Source organism: Oncorhynchus tshawytscha, linkage group LG19, assembly GCF_018296145.1.
Source record: "Oncorhynchus tshawytscha isolate Ot180627B linkage group LG19, Otsh_v2.0, whole genome shotgun sequence".
NCBI lineage: Eukaryota > Metazoa > Chordata > Actinopteri > Salmoniformes > Salmonidae > Oncorhynchus > Oncorhynchus tshawytscha.
This window is the reverse complement of record NC_056447.1, coordinates 38112991-38132403: the sequence shown is the minus strand read 5'-3', so window position 1 is coordinate 38132403 and position 19413 is coordinate 38112991. Positions and strand designations below refer to the sequence as shown.

The 19413-nt window shown below is 43.8% G+C and overlaps 1 protein-coding gene across 1 annotated transcript in view; it reads left to right on the top strand.

The window, feature by feature from the left end:
• The window catches only part of LOC112218997 (early endosome antigen 1-like), a 42667-nt gene that overhangs the window by 12200 nt on the left and 11054 nt on the right, over positions 1 to 19413 (top strand). Inside the window, exons 4-16 of the mRNA XM_042301638.1 lie at positions 389 to 443; positions 548 to 613; positions 876 to 915; positions 2414 to 2518; positions 3770 to 3891; positions 5793 to 5948; positions 11759 to 11875; positions 13558 to 13887; positions 14125 to 14274; positions 14585 to 14704; positions 15852 to 16055; positions 16263 to 16463; positions 16666 to 16779. Of these exons, the coding sequence (XP_042157572.1) occupies positions 389 to 443; positions 548 to 613; positions 876 to 915; positions 2414 to 2518; positions 3770 to 3891; positions 5793 to 5948; positions 11759 to 11875; positions 13558 to 13887; positions 14125 to 14274; positions 14585 to 14704; positions 15852 to 16055; positions 16263 to 16463; positions 16666 to 16779 (1780 nt within the window). The remainder of the gene's footprint in view (positions 1 to 388; positions 444 to 547; positions 614 to 875; positions 916 to 2413; positions 2519 to 3769; positions 3892 to 5792; positions 5949 to 11758; positions 11876 to 13557; positions 13888 to 14124; positions 14275 to 14584; positions 14705 to 15851; positions 16056 to 16262; positions 16464 to 16665; positions 16780 to 19413) is intronic.

Genomic DNA, 19413 nt, shown 5'->3' with positions numbered 1-19413 from the left:
ATTTTCTGGAATTTTCCAAGCTGTTTAAAGACACAGTCAACTTAGTGTATGTCAACTTCTGACCCACTGGAATTGTGATACAGTGAAATAATCTGTCTGTAAACAATCGTTGGAAAAATGACTTGTGTCATACAGAAAGAAGATGTCCTAACTGACTTGCCAAAACTATAGTTTGTTAACAAGAAATTTGTAGAGTGGTTGAAAAACAAGTTTTAATGACTCCAACCTAAGTGTATGTAAACTTCCGACTTCAACTGTAGCTCCTATCATAATCGTCATTATTGCCTTTCTTCTTTTTGAACTTGTACTGTAATTACAAAATGTTCAGTATACATTCAGAATAATAATAAACATTTCAGGTAAATGTCCTTCTCCTTTCCTCCTCCAGGGAAGACTTTATTCTTCTCCGGCAAGAGTTGCAAGAAATGCAGACCTCGCTCAAGGTACCATCATACATTTTTGGGGAGAGATTAGGCCGATAGAGAATTTTAGGTTTATTGCTCTTCACTGCGTAACGTATGTGTGCGCACGCGTGTGTATCTGTCAGGAGGAGCGATGGTTCTCTGGCGAGCTGAAGAAGGAGCTGGACAAAGTGCAAGGACACCTGAAGCAAGTAATTCCTCTAAGATGTCTACTATCAAATGATATCTCATTACAGCCACTCCCATAGAAATTCAACATTTGAATATTCATTTTTCATGGCTTCTCTCATCTTACCAGAATACCTGAGGGAGTTGACATGAAATAAGGGTTTTCCGGTAACAGCCAACCGATGATAGAATACCAAACTACAATACATTTTGACAATTAACCAGTTCTTATGTGTGATACACTGCTTAGCTGGTATGGACATATCAGTGTTCATCTCGTTTCAGGGTCAACATAATGACGGCCAGGCAGGCTCAGAGGATTCTGGTGAGTGATTTAAGACCATGTTCATTAAGCCACAAACAGAAGAAAACCTTCCCGAAACAGAGAAGTACTAAACTCAGCAAAAAAAGAAACCTCCCTTTTTCAGGACCCTGTCTTTTAAAGATAATTAGTAAAAATCCAAATAACTTCACAGATCTTCATTGTAAAGGGTTTAAACACTGTTTCTCATGGTTTAACAAGTAATGAACCATAAATAAGTAATTAACATGCACCTGTGGAATGGTCATTAAGACACTAACATCTTACAGACAGTAGGCAATTAAGGTTACAGTTATGAAAACTTAGGACACTAAAGAGGCTTTTCTACTGACTGGAAAAACACCAAAAGAAAGATGCCCATGTTCCCTGCTCCTCCGCTTGAATGTGCCTTAGGCATGCTGCAAGGAGGCATGAGGACTGCAGATGTGGCCAGGGCAATAAATTGCAATATCCGTACTGTGAGACGCCTAAGACAGCGCTACAGGGAGACAGGATGGACAGCAGTGGCAGACCACGTGTAACAACACTTGCATAGGATTGGTACATCCGAACATCACACCTGCGGGACAGGTACAGGATGGCAACAACAACTGCCCGAGTTACACCAGGAAAGCACAATCCCTCCGTCAGTGCTCAGACTGTCTGCAATAGACAGAGAGGCTGAACTTGTAGGCCTGTTGTAAGGCAGGTCCTCACCAGACATCACCAGCAACAACGTCGCCTATGTGCGCAAACCCTCTGTCTCTGGAGCAGACAGGACTGGCAAAACGTGCTCTTCACTGACGAGTCAGGGTTTTGTCTCACCAGGGATGATGGTCGGATTCACCTTTTTTTAAACTATATGACCCAGATGACCCTCCAGCATGACAATGCCACCAGCCATACTGCTCGTTCTGTGTGTGATTTCCTGCAAGGTGGAATGTCTGTTTTGCGGGCTCTTCGCTGGCCATGGCATCTCAATCGCATTGAGCACGTCTGGGACCTGTGTTGGATCGGACGGTGAGGGCTAGGGCCATTCCCCCCAGAAATGTCTGGGAACTTGCAGGTGCCTTGGTGGAAGAGTGGGGTAACATCTCACAGCAAGACCTGGCAAATCTGGTGCAGTCCTTGAGGGGGTGATGCACTGCAGTACTTAATGCAGCTGATGCCCACACCAGATAGTGACTGTTACTTTTGATTTTGACCCCCCCCCCCTTTGTTCAGGGACACCTTATTCAATTTCTGTTAGTCACATGTCTGTGGAACTTGTTCAGTTTGTCTAAGTTGTTGAATCTTGTTACGTTCATACAAATATTTACACATTTTAAAATTCCTGAAAATAAATGCAGTTGACAGTGAGAGGACGTAAATTTTTTTGCTGAGTTTATATGTAATTGTCCAATAAGAAATGTTTGTTTTCATTTTCCCTTGCACAATGTTTTATGGTATGCTCAGATGATCATGACCCAGTTCTTGAAATCTTTTCTTATTGTTGCTCATTCCTTTCCGTTTCTCTGTGCAGCCCTGGCGGTTAAGCTGAACCAGGCGGAGACGGAGAAGTTCAACATCAAGCAGATGAAAGACCTGTTTGAGCAGAAGGCAGCCCAGCTGGCCACAGAGATAGTGGGTTAGTGTGTGGCAGCCATCTTTAAATCCAGAGTCTGTGTGACTGGGAGCACTATGTGTGCTGCTGGCTGCTCTGTTAGAAACCATATTGGATATTATTCTCCACTCTTCGTATCTGGGTCAAATTGTGAATATATTGTGTTGTGTTCAGTGGTGTCTGAGATATACAGTGAGCTCCAAAAGTATTGGGACGGTGACTCATTTTTTGTTGTTTTGGCGCCGTTCTCCAGCACTTTAGATTTGAAATGATACAATGACGAAGAGGTTAAAGTGCAGACGGTCACCTTTAATTTGAGGGTATTTTCATCCATATCGGGTGGACTGTTTAGAAAGTACAGCACTTTTTGGACATAGTGTAGTCCCCCCATTTTAGGGGGACCAAAATTATTGGGACCAGTTCACTTGTGTATTAACGTAGTCAAAAGTTTAGTATTTGGTCCCATTTTCCTATTATGCAATGATTACATCAAACTTGTGACTACAAAGTTGTTGGATGCATTTGCTGTTTGTTTTGGTTGTGTTTCAGATTTTGTGCCCTATTGAAATTCATGGTAAATAATATAATTGTCACTTTTATTGTAAATAAGAATAGAATATATTTTATATGCATCTACGTTAATGTGGATGCTACCATGATTACAGATACAAAATGCTAATCTCCCTGTTATTGTAATGGTGAGAGGTTAGCAAGTCTTGGGTATGATATAAATGTACGTCTAACTCTCTCACTCATCATTATCAAATGACACAATACATTATTTACCATTTTAATTTCTTTTGGGCACAAAATAATCTGAAACACAACCAAAACAAACAGAAAATGCATCCAACAAGTTTGTAGAGTCACAAACTTGATGTAACCATTAATACACATGTAAGTGAATTTGTCCCAATACTTTTGGTGCCCTAAAATGGGGGGGGACTATGCACAAAAAGTACTGTAATTTCAAATTTATATGGATGAAAATACCCTAAAATGTAAAGCTGACAGTGCAGTATAGAGCCAAAATACTAAAACATGTCACTGTCCCAGTACTTTTGGAGCTTACTGTAGTTCATTTAGCTCATCTAAAGCTGCTTTGATTGAATAACCATTTTAATGTCACTATACACTGTGTAATGTTCCATAGGCAGGTATTGTACAGTGACTAGCTCAGAGGTTAGGGTTAGGATGGAAGATAAATGGTGATGTTATACATTGTTCTGTGAAGGGATATTCAATTTAACATGGGTATGTTGGTGACCCTGACAGACATCAAGTCTCGTTATGATGAGGAAAAGAGCCTGAGGGAGGCTGCAGACCAGAGGCTGGCCAACCTGATCCAGGAGCTGCAGAGAGAGAGGCAGGACAAGGACCGGCTAGACACAGAACTGGTAACTAACAGAGACTGTATACACGCAGACAAGCATACACACACACAGTCATGCATATACGCGTGTACACATACATGTAGGACACTTTCTATACATACTGTACAGCTATGGACATGTCACAGTGCACTAAAATATTAACACACTGTTGTACAATATTTGAGAATAAGTATACATTCATTGATGGGCACTGATAATAATTTGCATGTAGCCTATATTTTACTCCCAGATAACTTTTTCCCGGGTTTTATTTTCACCTCTTACTCATTACCTGTTGGTAAATAGGGATGTGACAAAATTACATTTTTTTTCTTTAATGTTTGAAATTAAATGTATCGGTTTTCAATTAAAGCAATAAAGAAAAATTCATACAATTCCATGTGAATTCACAATGCAGCTGCACTGCTACCAGCAACGATTTAGGTCTCACAGGGTATCCCTTTTCAGACGGTTTAGCATTTCACCTGTACTACCATTGCTGTAACTCAATTCCACCCTGCAAGCATTCATTTCCTTCTCATTTCTCAAAGTATTGCCGTACAGGACTTCGCTGCTGACACTTGTCTTTCTCTGCCGTTTTTCCAACTGTTAATGACAATGACGTAGCGGTCGAGAGTCGACTACCAACGAATAGATTCCTCGACTTCTTGCAGGTCAACTCCCATTTCTGAGCGTCAAGATTAGATTCCGCTAGGAATCGGCTCCTAAGATTCAGTATCTTTGGAATGGAGGATACTGATTTAGTTGCCGTACATCCAAGAACACAAACGCTTGCATCTTTCATAGCAAGCTAGCAAGGGATGGAGAAAGAGGGGAGGGGCACAGCATAGGCAGGTCGGCCACCAGGCAGACGGAGTCAACCTTGCACTAGGCCTGTCTATCGGCAATCAAAAGTGGTATCTCGCAATGGAATGCTATTTCTCGCAATTTCTTGGCGTGCAATGTCTCGCAACTTCAATGAATAGGCTAGGAAATTGAAATGAGCAAGATGCAACACTTTGCTCTCACACAGTTACACTCTGTATCTGCGTGTTTGCATGGGCTCCTTCACGCTGTTCACAGCATGGTAACCAGGGCAACAGAGCCTCATGCTTCAACACTCTTAGTTGTTGCTCTTAGAAATTGACCCACTATGCTGTTTACATTTAAATGACACAACTTTCCCCAGGCCTTTAAAGCCTATTGTTTAGTTAGGCTATAACATGGAAAAGGTTTTGTGATCACTGCACCGTAATTAAAACTTTTTTCTGATCCCAATTTCATTGAACAGTTTTTACTTTTCGATGTTCACACTCCTGTTAGTTAACATGTTGGGAGTTTCCGAGAACCATTTATCAACAAAGAGAACAGTCATGGATAAAGCTGACGAACTGAAATTAAGCCAATTTGTTGTTGTCTGTTCGGATATCCTGGAGCCTTCATAGATGTTCACCCCTAATGGGGTCATTTCTTCACTTTCATGGATAATTATTATTTTTTTTAGAGAGGACTAGAGTTGTCTTAACAAAGTAAAATATATAACCATGTATTTTATGATGAAGGAAGGGGAACTAGTCTTGAGGAAGTAACTATTCAGGACCGGGATTGCTGGGGTTACCATCTCTACCTAGATAAGTCATATCGTTTTAATTTGTCATTCATTTCTATGTCAGGAGTGGGCAGAGTGTAACCTTTATTTAACAAGGCCAGTCAGTTAAGAAGAAATTCTTATTTAAGAAAAGGGCGCTTATGACGTTATGAACTCTATACTGCCATTAACACTTAAATTCCCCACTTTCCTTTTTCTATTTTCACCCCAAACCTACATCCTAACCCTAAAGTGGTCCAGTAACTCCTAACCCCTCTTTGATGCCCCAAATGTCTGCCCTTCTGCCCTAACCTCTGATCTCTCTGTTGCCCCCTAGCTGCAGCGGCCGGGAGTTGAGGACATGGAGGTACTGCAGAAGGAGCTGATCCAGGTGCAGACATTGATGGACAACATGACACGTGAGAGGGAGGAGGAGTCGGCACGCCTCAAGAGCCAATACGAGCAGCTGCAGGCTGACCACACCACCTCAGAGGTAAGGCTGCAGGGGAATGGCCCATCTTGGTTTAGTTTTATGTTACTGGTCCAGTATGTACTGCTAGTATCTTCACTATCCCTCAGTGCAAGGCAGGCCCAAAGGTTTTGGGCAGCTAGTCAACTAGTGATTAGCTCCTCTTCTTGCACAAGGGAGACTGGTAAACATGCTTCTAATAATGTTTAAACACACACTTACACACTGTCATACAGTCAGGAACCTCTGTGAATTAAAAAGGAAATGTTTTACATGCCCTTTCACAATTGTTTATCACATTCTATACATCATAGAAGGGGTGTCCAAGTGGATATGAAGTTGTGTTTTTTAACAATTTCTAAATACAACAGATGGCCTTTACTCTCATTCTACAACCTTTGCCTGGTCGTAAACACTGATTAGAAGCGCCAGTACAGAGACAAAGTAGAATCTCAATTCAACGGCTCAGACACGAGGTATGTGGCAGGGTCTACAGTCAATCACGGACTACAGGAAGAAACCCAGCCCAGTCTCGGACCAGGATGTCTTGCTCCCAGGCAGACTAAATAACTTTTTTGCCCGCTTTGAGGACAATACAGTGCCACTGACACGGCCTGCAACGGAATCATGCGGTCTCTCCTTCACTGCAGCCGAAGTGAGTAAGACATTTAAACGTGTTAACCCTCGCAAGGCTGCAGGCCCAGACGGCATCCCCAGCCGCGCCCTCAGAGCATGCGCAGACCAGCTGGCCGGTGTGTTTACGGACATATTCAACCAATCCCTATACCAGTCTGCTGTTCCCACATGCTTCAAGAGGGCCACCATTGTTCCTGTTCCCAAGAAAGCTAAGGTAACTGAGCTAAACGACTACCGCCCGTAGCACTCACATCCGTCATCATGAAGTGCTTTGAGAGACTAGTCAAGGACCATATCACCTCCACCCTACCTGACACCCTTGACCCTCTCCAATTTGCTTACCGCCCAAATAGGTCCACAGACGATGCAATCTCAACCACACTGCACACTGCCCTAACCCATCTGGACAAGAGGAATACCTATGTGAGAATGCTGTTCATCGACTACAGCTCGGCATTCAACACCATAGTACCCTCCAAGCTCGTCATCAAGCTCGAGACCCTGGGTCTCGACCCCGCCCTGTGCAACTGGGTACTGGACTTCCTGACGGGCCGCCCCAGGTGGTGAGGGTAGGCAACAACATCTCCTCCCCGCTGATCCTCAACACTGGGGCCCCACAAGGGTGCGTTCTGAGCCCCCTCCTGTACTCCCTGTTCACCCACGACTGCGTGGCCATGCACGCCTCCAACTCAATCATCAAGTTTGCGGACGACACAACAGTGGTAGGCTTGATTACCAACAACGACGAGACGGCCTACAGGGAGGAGGTGAGGGCCCTCGGAGTGTGGTGTCAGGAAAATAACCTCACACTCAACGTCAACAAAACTAAGGAGATGATTGTGGACTTCAGGAAACAGCAGAGGGAACACCCCCATCCACATCGATGGAACAGTAGTGGAGAGGGTAGCAAGTTTTAAGTTCCTCGGCATACACATCACAGACAAACTGAATTGGTCCACTCACACAGACAGCATCGTGAGGAAGGCGCAGCAGCGCCTCTTCAACCTCAGGAGGCTGAAGAAATTCGGCTTGTCACCAAAAGCACTCAAAACTTCTACAGATGCACAATCGAGAGCATCCTGGCGGGCTGTATCACCGCCTGGTATGGCAACTGCACCGCCCTCAACCGTAAGGCTCTCCAGAGGGTAGTGAGGTCTGCACAACTCACCGGGGCAAACTACCTGCCCTCCAGGACACCTACACCACCCGATGCTACAGGAAGGCCATAAAGATCATCAAGGACATCAACCACCCGAGCCACTGCCTGTTCACCCCGCTGTCATCCAGAAGGCGAGGTCAGTACAGGTGCATCAAAGCTGGGACCGAGAGACTGAAAAACAGCTTCTATCTCAAGGCCATCAGACTGTTAAACAGCCACCACTAACATTGAGTGGCTACTGCCAACACACTGTCAATGACACTGACTCTACTCCAGCCACTTTAATCATGGGAATTGATGGGAAATGATGTAAATATATCACTAGCCACTTTAAACAATGCTACCTTATATAATGTTACTTACCCTACATTGTTCATCTCATATGCATACGTTGATACTGTACTCTATATCATCGACTGCATCCTTATGTAATACATGTATCACTAGCCACTTTAACTATGCCACTTGGTTTACATACTTATCTCATATGTATATACTGTACTGATATCATCTACTGTATCTTGCCTATGCTGCTCTGTACCATCACTCATTCATATATCCTTATGTACATATTCTTTATCCCCTTACACTGTGTATAAGACAGTAGTTTTTTTTTTTTTGGAATTGTTAGTTAGATTACTTGCTCGTTATTACTGCATTGTCGGAACTAGAAGCACAAGCATTTCGCTACACTCGCATTAACATCTGCTAACCATGTGTATGTGACAAATAAAATTTGATTTGATTTGATTAGAAATTCCACTGGCTTTCCCTCTCCTAGCACCAACTGTATTGCCACTCCTATTCTCTTCAATCTGAGCCTACAGGAAAGTATGCGTCCTCAGGCCTGGAGGGAAGCAAAAGTCATTCAGCTACTCAAGAATAGCAAAGCATCATTTACTGGTTCAAACAGCTGACCAATCAGCTTACTACCGACCCTTAGTACATTTTTGGGAGAAATTGTGTTTGCACAGATACAGTGCTATTTCACAGTAAACAAATTAACAACAGACTTCCAGCATACTTGTACGATTTTGGGAGTTGTTTTGTTAGACTTCAGTGCAGCTTTTTGCATTATCAACTATAATCAGCTGCTGAAAAAAGCATGTGAAGGCTTTATCGTCTGCCAAATCATGGATTGAGAGCTACCTATCTAACAGAACAGAGGGTTTTCTTTAATTGAAACCTAGAATTTGTGGTGTACTTCAAGGCAGATGTCTTGGTCCTTTACTGTGTTCTATTTTTACTAATGACCTACCACTAGCCTTAAAGCCTGACTCAGCATTATACACATCAGTTACCACATTAAGTGAAATCACTGCAACCCTTAACAAAGAGCTGTAGTCAGTTTTAGAGTGGGTGGCTACTAATAAGCTAATCCTTAATATATCAAAAGCCCTAAACCTTATCTAAATTTTGTAATGTATCAATTGAGCAACTTGAGGAGACTAAAATGTACACGGACGGCTTATATCAAGTACATGCATGTCAATCTCTCTTCGCTTAAAGTAGAAGAGAGATTGAATGCATCTCTGTCTTTTGTGAGAAGTATTGATGTGTTGAAAGCACCGATCTGTGTGTTCAAACAGCTAACACACAGCTCAGACACCCATACATAACCCACAAGACATGCCACCAGGGGCCTCTTCACAGTTCCTAAGTCCAGAACAGAGGCTGGGAAATGAACAGTAACACATAGAACCTTGACCACATGGAACTATTCCACATCAGGTAACTCAAGCTCTCAGTAAAATCTGCTGAAAAAATATAGAACACCACACGGCACAACATGTACTGTGAAGAGAGACACATTTGTTTTACTATCCTTGTGGGGACCAAACAATTGCTTCCCATTCAAAATCCAATTTTCCCTTTTAACCTAATCCTAACTAAACCCTAACCATATTTCTCCTCCCTAATTGTAAACCTAAGCCTAAAATAGCCCTTTTCCTTTTGGGGACCTGCAAAAAGTCCCCACCTGTCTGAATTGGCCTTGTTTGACTATCATTGTGAGGACTTCTGGTCCCCACAAGGATAGTAAAAACAAGACGCACTCGACGCACACCCACGCATTGTTATATTGTATTTTTTCAGTAGTGTATATATTGTACATTTGGCAGAAGCTAATAGGGATCTTATTAAATACTTAAGATGGTCCTTTTAACAAGTTCTCGATTGACTAAAATAACCTTCATATTCAATGTTTTTAATAAAGGGATGATTAAACTCCCTTTCCCAATCCTGCGGTGTCTGTCTGCATAATTCAGCGATATTTCCTGCATTACTGTACCCATAAGGCTTTGGAAGGAGAAGATTAGGAGGGAGTTTTTCTGACTATGGCTCCCCCCTCCATCTCTTTCCCTCTTTCTGTCATTCCCGATCCATCTCCTCTCTGGACTGCAATACAGACCGTTGGTTGATATATTTAACTGCACAATTGCACAACAATTTAACTGCAATGTAGTAGGGAGTTGTAGTTTCCAACAGGCCAATATTCTACACAGTTTAGTGCAGAAAACTTGGTAATTAACTACAATGACCATAATCCATTGTGCACCTACTTGTCTGATCTGTGTGGGGCAGTCATGGAGAGACAGAAGACAGAAGAATGTGTGATCGAGAGGGATAGCGAGCAGTTGCTTCGAGGTATCTACCTGAATGTACATGATCTAAGTGATTGATAGTTGGTATTCAGCAGTCATAAATGTATGTCTTATTTACTTTGAAGAACTACCAAAATAGGGATTTTTGTCAGACAGCATAGGAAGCAGCTCTATAGAGATGAGAGGATGACTTGGAATGAAATAATAAAATCATCAAATAAACCAAATGTAATATATGCAACAGCTGAAATATTTTATTAAATTCATGTGAATAAATTGTTTAAGTGATGAGCAGTAATCGGCAGTCACTGCCATCACTTTTATTAATTGTTTTATTCTGTGTTAGAGCATTCAACCCACAAACATTAATTGCATAGTTTTTTTAGTAATTGAAAACGGATTATTCGTTAACTATCTAACTGGAATCGACCTAAAAAAGTACTAATCGCTTGTTCTGGTGTTTTAATGATGAAATAGCCTTCAGCTGTAATGAATAAATGAGCGCTGCTGTTGTGCTGAGTTGACTGCTTGGGACAATAGTTTAGAATCCCACTGGTTCTCCTGGGTGATGCATCATCCTCTTGTTCTGTGTTTTCTGTTTACAACAACTGCAGTCGAAACAAATTATTTGGCAGTAATATGCTAAATTTGCTTTAAACACATACACAGACTACTTTTAATTGGCTCTCCTGAAAGATTACAACTCTCATCACTTCAGTTAATAAAAATCTGAAGTACTTTAAGAAAATGCATTCATATGTAAAGGTCACTACTGTCATGGAATCACCTGGCCCTTATAACTGAATAATGAATCGTGAACAAAGCTCCTAGGTTCATGGAGATCTTGCCCTGCTCATCCTGTAGTCCTACATGGGCTAGTAGACTACATTACCCATCCACCCCCTTTCCTACCTGGGCTAGACTGCACCACCCCGTGTCCATAACCTGTTTTACCTGCGATAGACTACACTACCATCCACTCCGGCTGTAGTAGATCCCTTCAATGATAGCCAGTTGGTTGAATGTTGAGATGATTGATGGTGGTTGAGGGCCAGCACTTGAGGGGGACGATCTTGGATGGTTGGTGGCCTGGCGGTTGGGAGCTTGGGCCGGTGGCCAATTGTACTTGGTGGGAGATCTGTCCATGTGTTCTAGGGTGGGGCACTGTACCCTGGTTGCTCCTGTGGGTCACTCTGGATGGGGGTGTCTGCTAGATTACTGAATGTAATGTAAATGTTGAGCAGCTTCACTGCAGGTAGATTGATTGTATGTTTTAAAAAGCATTCTTTATAAAATTCCCAAGACTGCTTACAGCCCAGTCGCCAGTGGGTATGTGAAGTCCTCCTGACCACTCTACCAGAATCTAGCACATGGCATGTGAATGTTTTTTAATGTAAACAAAGGAAAGTGTCTCACATTGATTTTGTGTGTTCCAGATGACCATCTCTCAGCTGAAGGCAGAGCTAGAGAAGGGACCTCAGGAGGCAGCAGTGTACACCCAGCAGATCCACCAACTACAGAGCTCTCTGAACAACCTGCAGCAACAGAGCCAGGTCTCTCTCTCTCACACACACACACACAACCAGTACTTCCCCTCCCATAGTTTTATCAATGCTCCATCAGTCCATGTCACCACCATCACAAATTCCCCTCCCGTTAAGACACTTTGATCGTTTAACAGCTTTACAATCGTAACAGATGAAATACAAACACTCACACTGTAGGATGTGCAACCTGAAATAGCAATAGACATGTAAAAATATGCCAGCTTTGCCAGGCCATTATTTTAGTCTCTTAATTAACCCAGCTTCCTCACGTACCACCTTCTCATCACAGTGCTCTACTGTCACCAGCCTGAGATGAGCTTTCATTGGCAACATCGACATTGTTGACAAAACACACACACACACAGGCCTATAATTAAACCAGCAGTGGTTGATATCTGCCCTGGCAACCCGCCACTTTGGACTGAAATACGATCGCAGGTAACCGCAGCGATGCGCCAGTGTGTTTTTTGTTTTGTTTTAAACTCTGGCAACCTAAACTATGGCCCTTAAAGCCCCCCCCCCTTGTCAAGTGTGTTGGTTGTGGTGCTGCCGGCACAGCTGCTCTCCATCTCCCAAGTAGGTGTCTGGGAGACAGGGGTGATAAGAAAGGTAGTCCACCACAGACCTTCCACCCGGGCTCTCAGTTGAAAAAGTCACAATGTAACTTCCCTGGTTCCGAAAGTATAATTAAATGAAGTTTAAATCAGCTTGTCTGCATGGAGACTGGATGCACACATGCGCTGCTAGGACCACCCACAACTAGGACATGAGATGGGATGTATTGTTTAAACAGAGAACAGAGAGTGGACAGTTGGGTAAAAATAAAGAGGTAGATACTGGAGAGAGAGGTACGTTGTATATAAAGTGGGAAATCCAGAGAGAGGGGAGGGGGAAGTGTGGAGAAAGAAAATATGCATAAAGACAGTAGATGGGGAGAGACAGGCAAAGGTTTAAACAAGGACATTGGAAGGAGAGGGATGGACAGAGGTGTTGAAAGAAGAGGCTCAGCTGCTGTGGGACAGGAGGAGGACCGGAGAGCAGAGGGGAAAAAGGATCTGTGTGGGGGTTTTATGTCCCTGTCACACCCCCCACTCAGCAGCACTGTCATTAACACCATTGTATTCTTTCATCGCCCTTGTGCCAAGTTTACTACACACACACCCCGGTATTCAAGAACCTGTTGTAAAAACATGTGCTCAGAAATCTAATTCCCCCTTGCTCTGCCTTGCATGCAGGTCTGTAAGGATGCAGTATTGAACGACCAACGTCACTATGACGTTTTGCGTAATGGGTACTGAGCTGTTAATTAGACTCCTATTAAATGAATCCTCATATCCTCACTTTGGTAAACATCTGGCAACTATTCTAAGGCTGTGTATAATACTTTCCATTACACATGACCTCGAAATCTGAAGAGGGAAGGTTCATACGCCCTCTAGCAGATCGCCCCTTATGCTAATCTGTTCGGCATATCTATTTCTGTCTTTCAAAACGTTCTGAAACTCAAGTTCTCCACAACCTGTAGGCCATTTAGCAGACTCTTTTGTCCAAAGCAACTTGCATTTGTTATGATCCCTGCCCAGAATTGAACCCGTAATCTTGGCGTTGCTAGTACCACACTCTTACCAAGTGAGTTACACAGGACCATAATCACTAATCACTATTCCCCCTCTGGTTCCTTCCCCCAGATGCTTTCAGAAACGCTTGGGCGCAGGGAGAAGGAGTTCCAGGAGCTGGAGGACTGCCTGGGGGCTGAGCAGGCCTCCAAGAAGACAGCCCAGGACAGTCTGCACCAGACGGAGATGGAGTTGCAAGAGCTCCAGGCCCGGGTGGCAGGGGCTGAAGCCAGCCTGCAGAGAGCCCAAGCAGATCTGGGGGAGGAGGCTGGCAGGCTACGGAGGGAGGTGGCTGAGCTGGAGGCCAAGCATGGGGAGGTGAAGGCGGAGAGGAAGCAGCTGCAGCAGCAGAGGGAGGAGAGGGAGAGCCAGGGCCTGGTGCAGCAGAGTGAGATCAACCAGGTTAGTAGTGACACGGCCAAGCACACGTCAGACACAGACACGCACAAACACACACCCACGTATTCAGGTCAAACACATGCACACACAGGTCAACCACACACACACACATCCGCACACAGGTCACACACATACCGGTGAGACACATGATCATCTAACACACTCAGACACACAAGTCTTTGGTCAATTGTCAGCCTACCTCATCCACCTACTCCTCTTCCTCCTCCTCCTGTGTTGTAGCTGCATGCTAAGCTCCTGGAGGCGGAGCGTCAGCTGGGGGAGGTGCAAGGCCGTCTGAAGGAGCAGAGGCAGCTCTCTGGGGAGAAACTGAAGGACCGTGAGCAGCAAACCGCCGACCTGCAGATCAAACTGTCCCGCTCAGAGGAACAGGTAGGTACACCACATGAGTTTCATATAGGATGGGTATCCACATAAACATAGATTTACTAGAACCGACATTCAAATCAATGTCCTGCGATAGGTGGAGCATCGGTCATATTGGCCCTTCATTTTTATGGGAGCAAGAGTTGAACAGAGACCGATATTGTTATAGGATGTATATGGATATATGAGGACTTGGGATTGTTGCACAAGCTCCTTTATAGATTGGCCTGTCTACTAGAAGTGGGGGGTTTCAGAATAAGGCCATAAACTGAGGTACTGTATTGGGACTGACCTCTATATGTGTGTCCTGCTGTAGTTGAAGGAGAACAGCAGTAAGATGTTGGACGTGCAGCACCAGCTGGAGAAAGCTAAGCAGCAACACCAGGAGCTTCAGGGCCTGCAGCAGAACACCAACACCAAGCTCAGAGAGGCACAGGTACTGCCAGACATGTCAACAGAGCACTTGTGTTTTGTGTCAGTACAACTCACCTCTTCCACTGTGTGTACAGTAGAACCTATGTGAAGGGATGTTCAGCACCAGAACACACAACATTACAGGGTTGTATTGAATATGGCACACCTTATCGAAACAGAAAACAACTTTTTGTATTGGACAGGTCCATGTCGTCCCATCCTGTTTCAGTCTATTTGTTTTCTGTCGGATGCCTTATGAACATGACCCAGGACCAGGGCTCTACATTTAAAATGCCATTGGTAGCACTGGTGTTCCCAATAAATAAAAAAGTTAGGAGCAGAACATTAAAGGAGTACCAGAGACATTTCTATTTTTATTAACCTTAATTTAACTAGGCAAGTCCAAACCCGGACGACGCTGGGCCAATTGTGTGCCGCCCTATGGGACTCCCAATCACGGCCGGATGTGATACAGCCTGGATTCGAACCAGGAACTGTATTGACGCCTCTTGCACTGAGATGCAGTGTCTTAGACCACTGCGCCACTCAGGAGGCCAGATCTGAGTTCTACTTCAGTAGCACGTTGTGTCCTAGAAATGAATGTGGAACCCTGTCAATTTATTTATTATAAAAAGATAAAATGTTGATAGAAATACATGTCATTGAAATAGTAAATTGTGGAATATTAAGTTTCTACATTGTGGAAAAGCACTATTGCATTCAAAATTGTACACTGTCTCTTTAAGATCGTCAAGTTTGGGATGATGACATGCAAGACGTTGCTATGATTATTGATCTTCTGAAGAAGCTATCCCATTTTTCTCTCTGTGCCCCCGAAATGTTTTGATATACTGGTTGTTAGTTAGCTAGCTCATGAGGTAACAAACATTACTGAACAAAATGTAAAACAAATCCGCCCGTGAGTAGTTTTAGAACAGCCCGCGACATGGTTTATGAATGTAAACCCCCCAATCCATGACGGGAAGAAAAAAACATTGCGTCTGTAAATGGGTCTATCTTTTGAACTGTTTGGGTAAGAAACAAGCAGTTTTCGCTGTATTACTGGTGCAAGCATGACTCTAATGAATCTGATATCAGGGAGACAACGCTTCAAGACAACATGTTTGTTTGACTCGTCTCCCTCTGCCTCTTCGTCCATGTCCTATTAGAATGACCTGGAGCAGGTGCTGCGTCAGATTGGGGACAAGGACCAGAAGATCCAGAACCTGGAGGCCCTGCTGCAGAAGACAAAGGACAGCGTGAGCCAGCTGGAGGCTGAGAGGGAGGACTTGGTGGCCAAGATCCAGGCTGGGGAGGGAGAGACGGCCGTGCTCAACCAGCTGCAGGAGAAGAACCACACTCTACAGACGCAGGTAAAAGCACCCACATACACACATATACATAATTAATACAGCATTCCGATGCCCGCACACATTGTGTTATTCAATTTGTGTGCTTAGGTGTTGTGTTAAGAAGAACACTACTGATGTGATACAATATAGCACTGTAAAAACATACAATAGCCTAATCATGATCTGAGGGATTTAACTCATTGACTCTTCCTATTTTGGGGGCTATAGGTCACACACTTGACAGACAAGCTGAAGAACCAATCAGAGAGCCACAAGCAGGCTCAGGACAACCTCCACAAGCAGGTGCAGGAGCAGAAGAGCCTCCTCCGTGCGGCCCAGGACCGAGCCCAGACTGTGGAGACCACTCTAGGGGAACTGAATGCCCAGCTGACAGAGAGTAGGGAGAAGGTGGCCCAACTGGACACACAGGTAGGGTGAATGGACTGATGGATGGATAAATATTATTCCTATCCCTTTACTATTGACTGGAGAGTGGGATAAACAAATAGGGGCACAGATAAAACCCCCCCCGCGACAGGGTTCTATGTCCCAGAGTTCAGAGCGTTAACCGCTCAACCAGATTCCTGCACTAAAAAAGTTATTGTTTTGTTGCGTTATGTTTTTTCCCCAGTTGAAGTCTAAGACGGAGATGCTGCTGTCGGCTGAGGCAGCCAAGGCAGCCCAGAGAGTAGACCTGGAGAACCACCTGGAGACAGCCCAGCATGCACTGCAGGACAAGCAGCAGGTAAGCCATTGGTTGTATGACAACAGCAGAATATACTCATGCTGGATGAATATAGTATCTACCAGAATACTAATTTAATGGAGACCCATCTCTTAACATAATGTATCAATTATTGTCTTCTTTTCTCAAATTAACCTGCATCTGTGGGACAAAATGCCCAAGCTGAGTGCTAGGCCCCATTCCAATTCTTTAAAAGTGCATCAATCAAATGTATTTATGAAGCCCATCAGCTGATGTCACAAAGTGCTGTACAGAAACCCAGCCTAAAACCCCAAACAGCAATCAATTCAGGTGTAGAAGCACAGTGGCTAGGAAAAACCCCCTAGAAAGGCCAAAACCTAGGAAGAAACCTAGAGAGGAACCAGGCTGAGGGGTGGCCAGTCCTCTTCTGGCTGTGCCGGGTGGAGATTATAACAGAACATGGCAAAGATGTTCAAAGTTGACCAGCAGGGTCAAATAATAATCACAGTGGTTGTTGAGGGTGCCTTCCCCTTCCCCCCCTCGGGAACACAAACAGAATAATTACAACCGTAAGTAAACAATTTCAATAATCAAAAACAGTCCTTTTGACATACACGTCTGCAGGACCGGCTACAAAATACTTGACAAAACCTGTCTCTGAGCAACAACCAACACAGGACATCCAAGAAGCTCTCTGAGCAACAACCAACACAGGACATCCAAGAAGCTCTCTGAGCAACAACCAACACAGGACATCCAAGAAGCTCTCTCTGAGCAACAACCAACACAGGACATCCAAGAAGCTCTCTCTGAGCAACAACCAACACAGGACATCCAAATAAGCTCTCTCTGAGCAACAACCAACACAGGACATCCAAATAAGCTCTCTCTGAGCAACAACCAACACAGGACATCCAAATAAGCTCTCTCTCTGAGCAACAACCAACACAGGACATACAAATAAGCTCTCTCTGAGCAACAACCAACACAGGACATACAAATAAGCTCTCTCTGAGCAACAACCAACACAGGACATACAAATAAGCTCTCTGAGCAACAACCAACACAGGACATACAAATAAGCGCTCTCTGAGCAACAACCAACACAGGACATACAAATAAGCTCTCTGAGCAACAACCAGCACAGGACATCCAAATAAGCTCTCTCTGAGCAACAACCAACACAGGACATCCAAATAAGCTCTCTCTGAGCAACAACCAACACAGGACATACAAATAAGCTCTCTCTGAGCAACAACCAACACAGGACATAGAAATAAGCTCTCTCTGAGCAACAACCAACACAGGACATACAAATAAGCTCTCTCTGAGCAACAACCAACACAGGACATACAAATAAGCTCTCTGAGCAACAACCAACACAGGACATACAAATAAGCTCTCTGAGCAACAACCAACACAGGACATACAAATAAGCTCTCTCTGAGCAACAACCAACACAGGACATACAAATAAGCTCTCTCTGAGCAACAACCAACACAGGACATACAAATAAGCTCTCTCTGAGCAACAACCAACACAGGACATACAAATAAGCTCTCTGAGCAACAACCAACACAGGACATACAAATAAGCTCTCTCTGAGCAACAACCAACACAGGACATACAAATAAGCTCTCTCAGCTGGACATGAGCAACAACCAACACAGGACATACAAATAAGCTCTCTCTGAGCAACAACCAACACAGGACATACAAATAAGCTCTCTCTGAGCAACAACAACACAGGACTATGGGGCCGACCAATCAGCTGCTTGGGGAATTTCCTGTAGCCATTTCCTGAAATAAATACACATACAACACAGAAACTGGGGAACGTAATAGTTACATAGATGAAAAGATACAAATAAGCTCTCTCTGAGCAACAACCAACACAGGACATACAAATAAGCTTTGCTGCCATCTGAGCAACAACCAACACAGGACATACAAATAAGCTCTCTGCTGAGCAACAACCAACACAGGACATACAAAATAAGCTAATAATGGTCTAATAATGGTCCCATCTGAGCAACAACCAACACAGGACATACAAATAAGCTCTCTGATTGCAACAACCAACACAGGACATACAAATAAGCTCTCTCTGAGCAACAACCAACACAGGACATACAAATTTTTTTTAAGCTCTTTTTCTTTATTGGTACTCCGAGCAATGTTCAACCAACACAGGACATACAAATAAGCTCTCTATGCAGCAACAACCAACACAGGACATACAAAACAAGCTCTCTCTTGAGCAGTGTACAACCAACACAGGACAAATAGAAATCAAGCTCAGTCTCTTTGAGCAACAACCAACACAGGACATACAAATAAGCTTGCTTCTCTGTAGCAACAACCAACACAGGACATAATTGAGTTCAAACTGATTTTTGCTCTGATGTCCTCTGAGCAACAACCAACACAGGACATACAAATAAGCTCCTTGGTTGGGGTCTGAGGATCTCTAAGCAACAACCAACACAGGACATACAAATAAGCTCTCTGTGGACTTTTCCATGAGCAACAACCAACACAGGACATACAAATAAGCTCTGAGGAACTCTGAGCAACAACCAACACAGGACATACAAATAAGCTCAAAAGACTGTCTTCTTCTTTTTGTAAATTGCAACAACCAACACAGGACATAATCAAATGTTCCAAGCT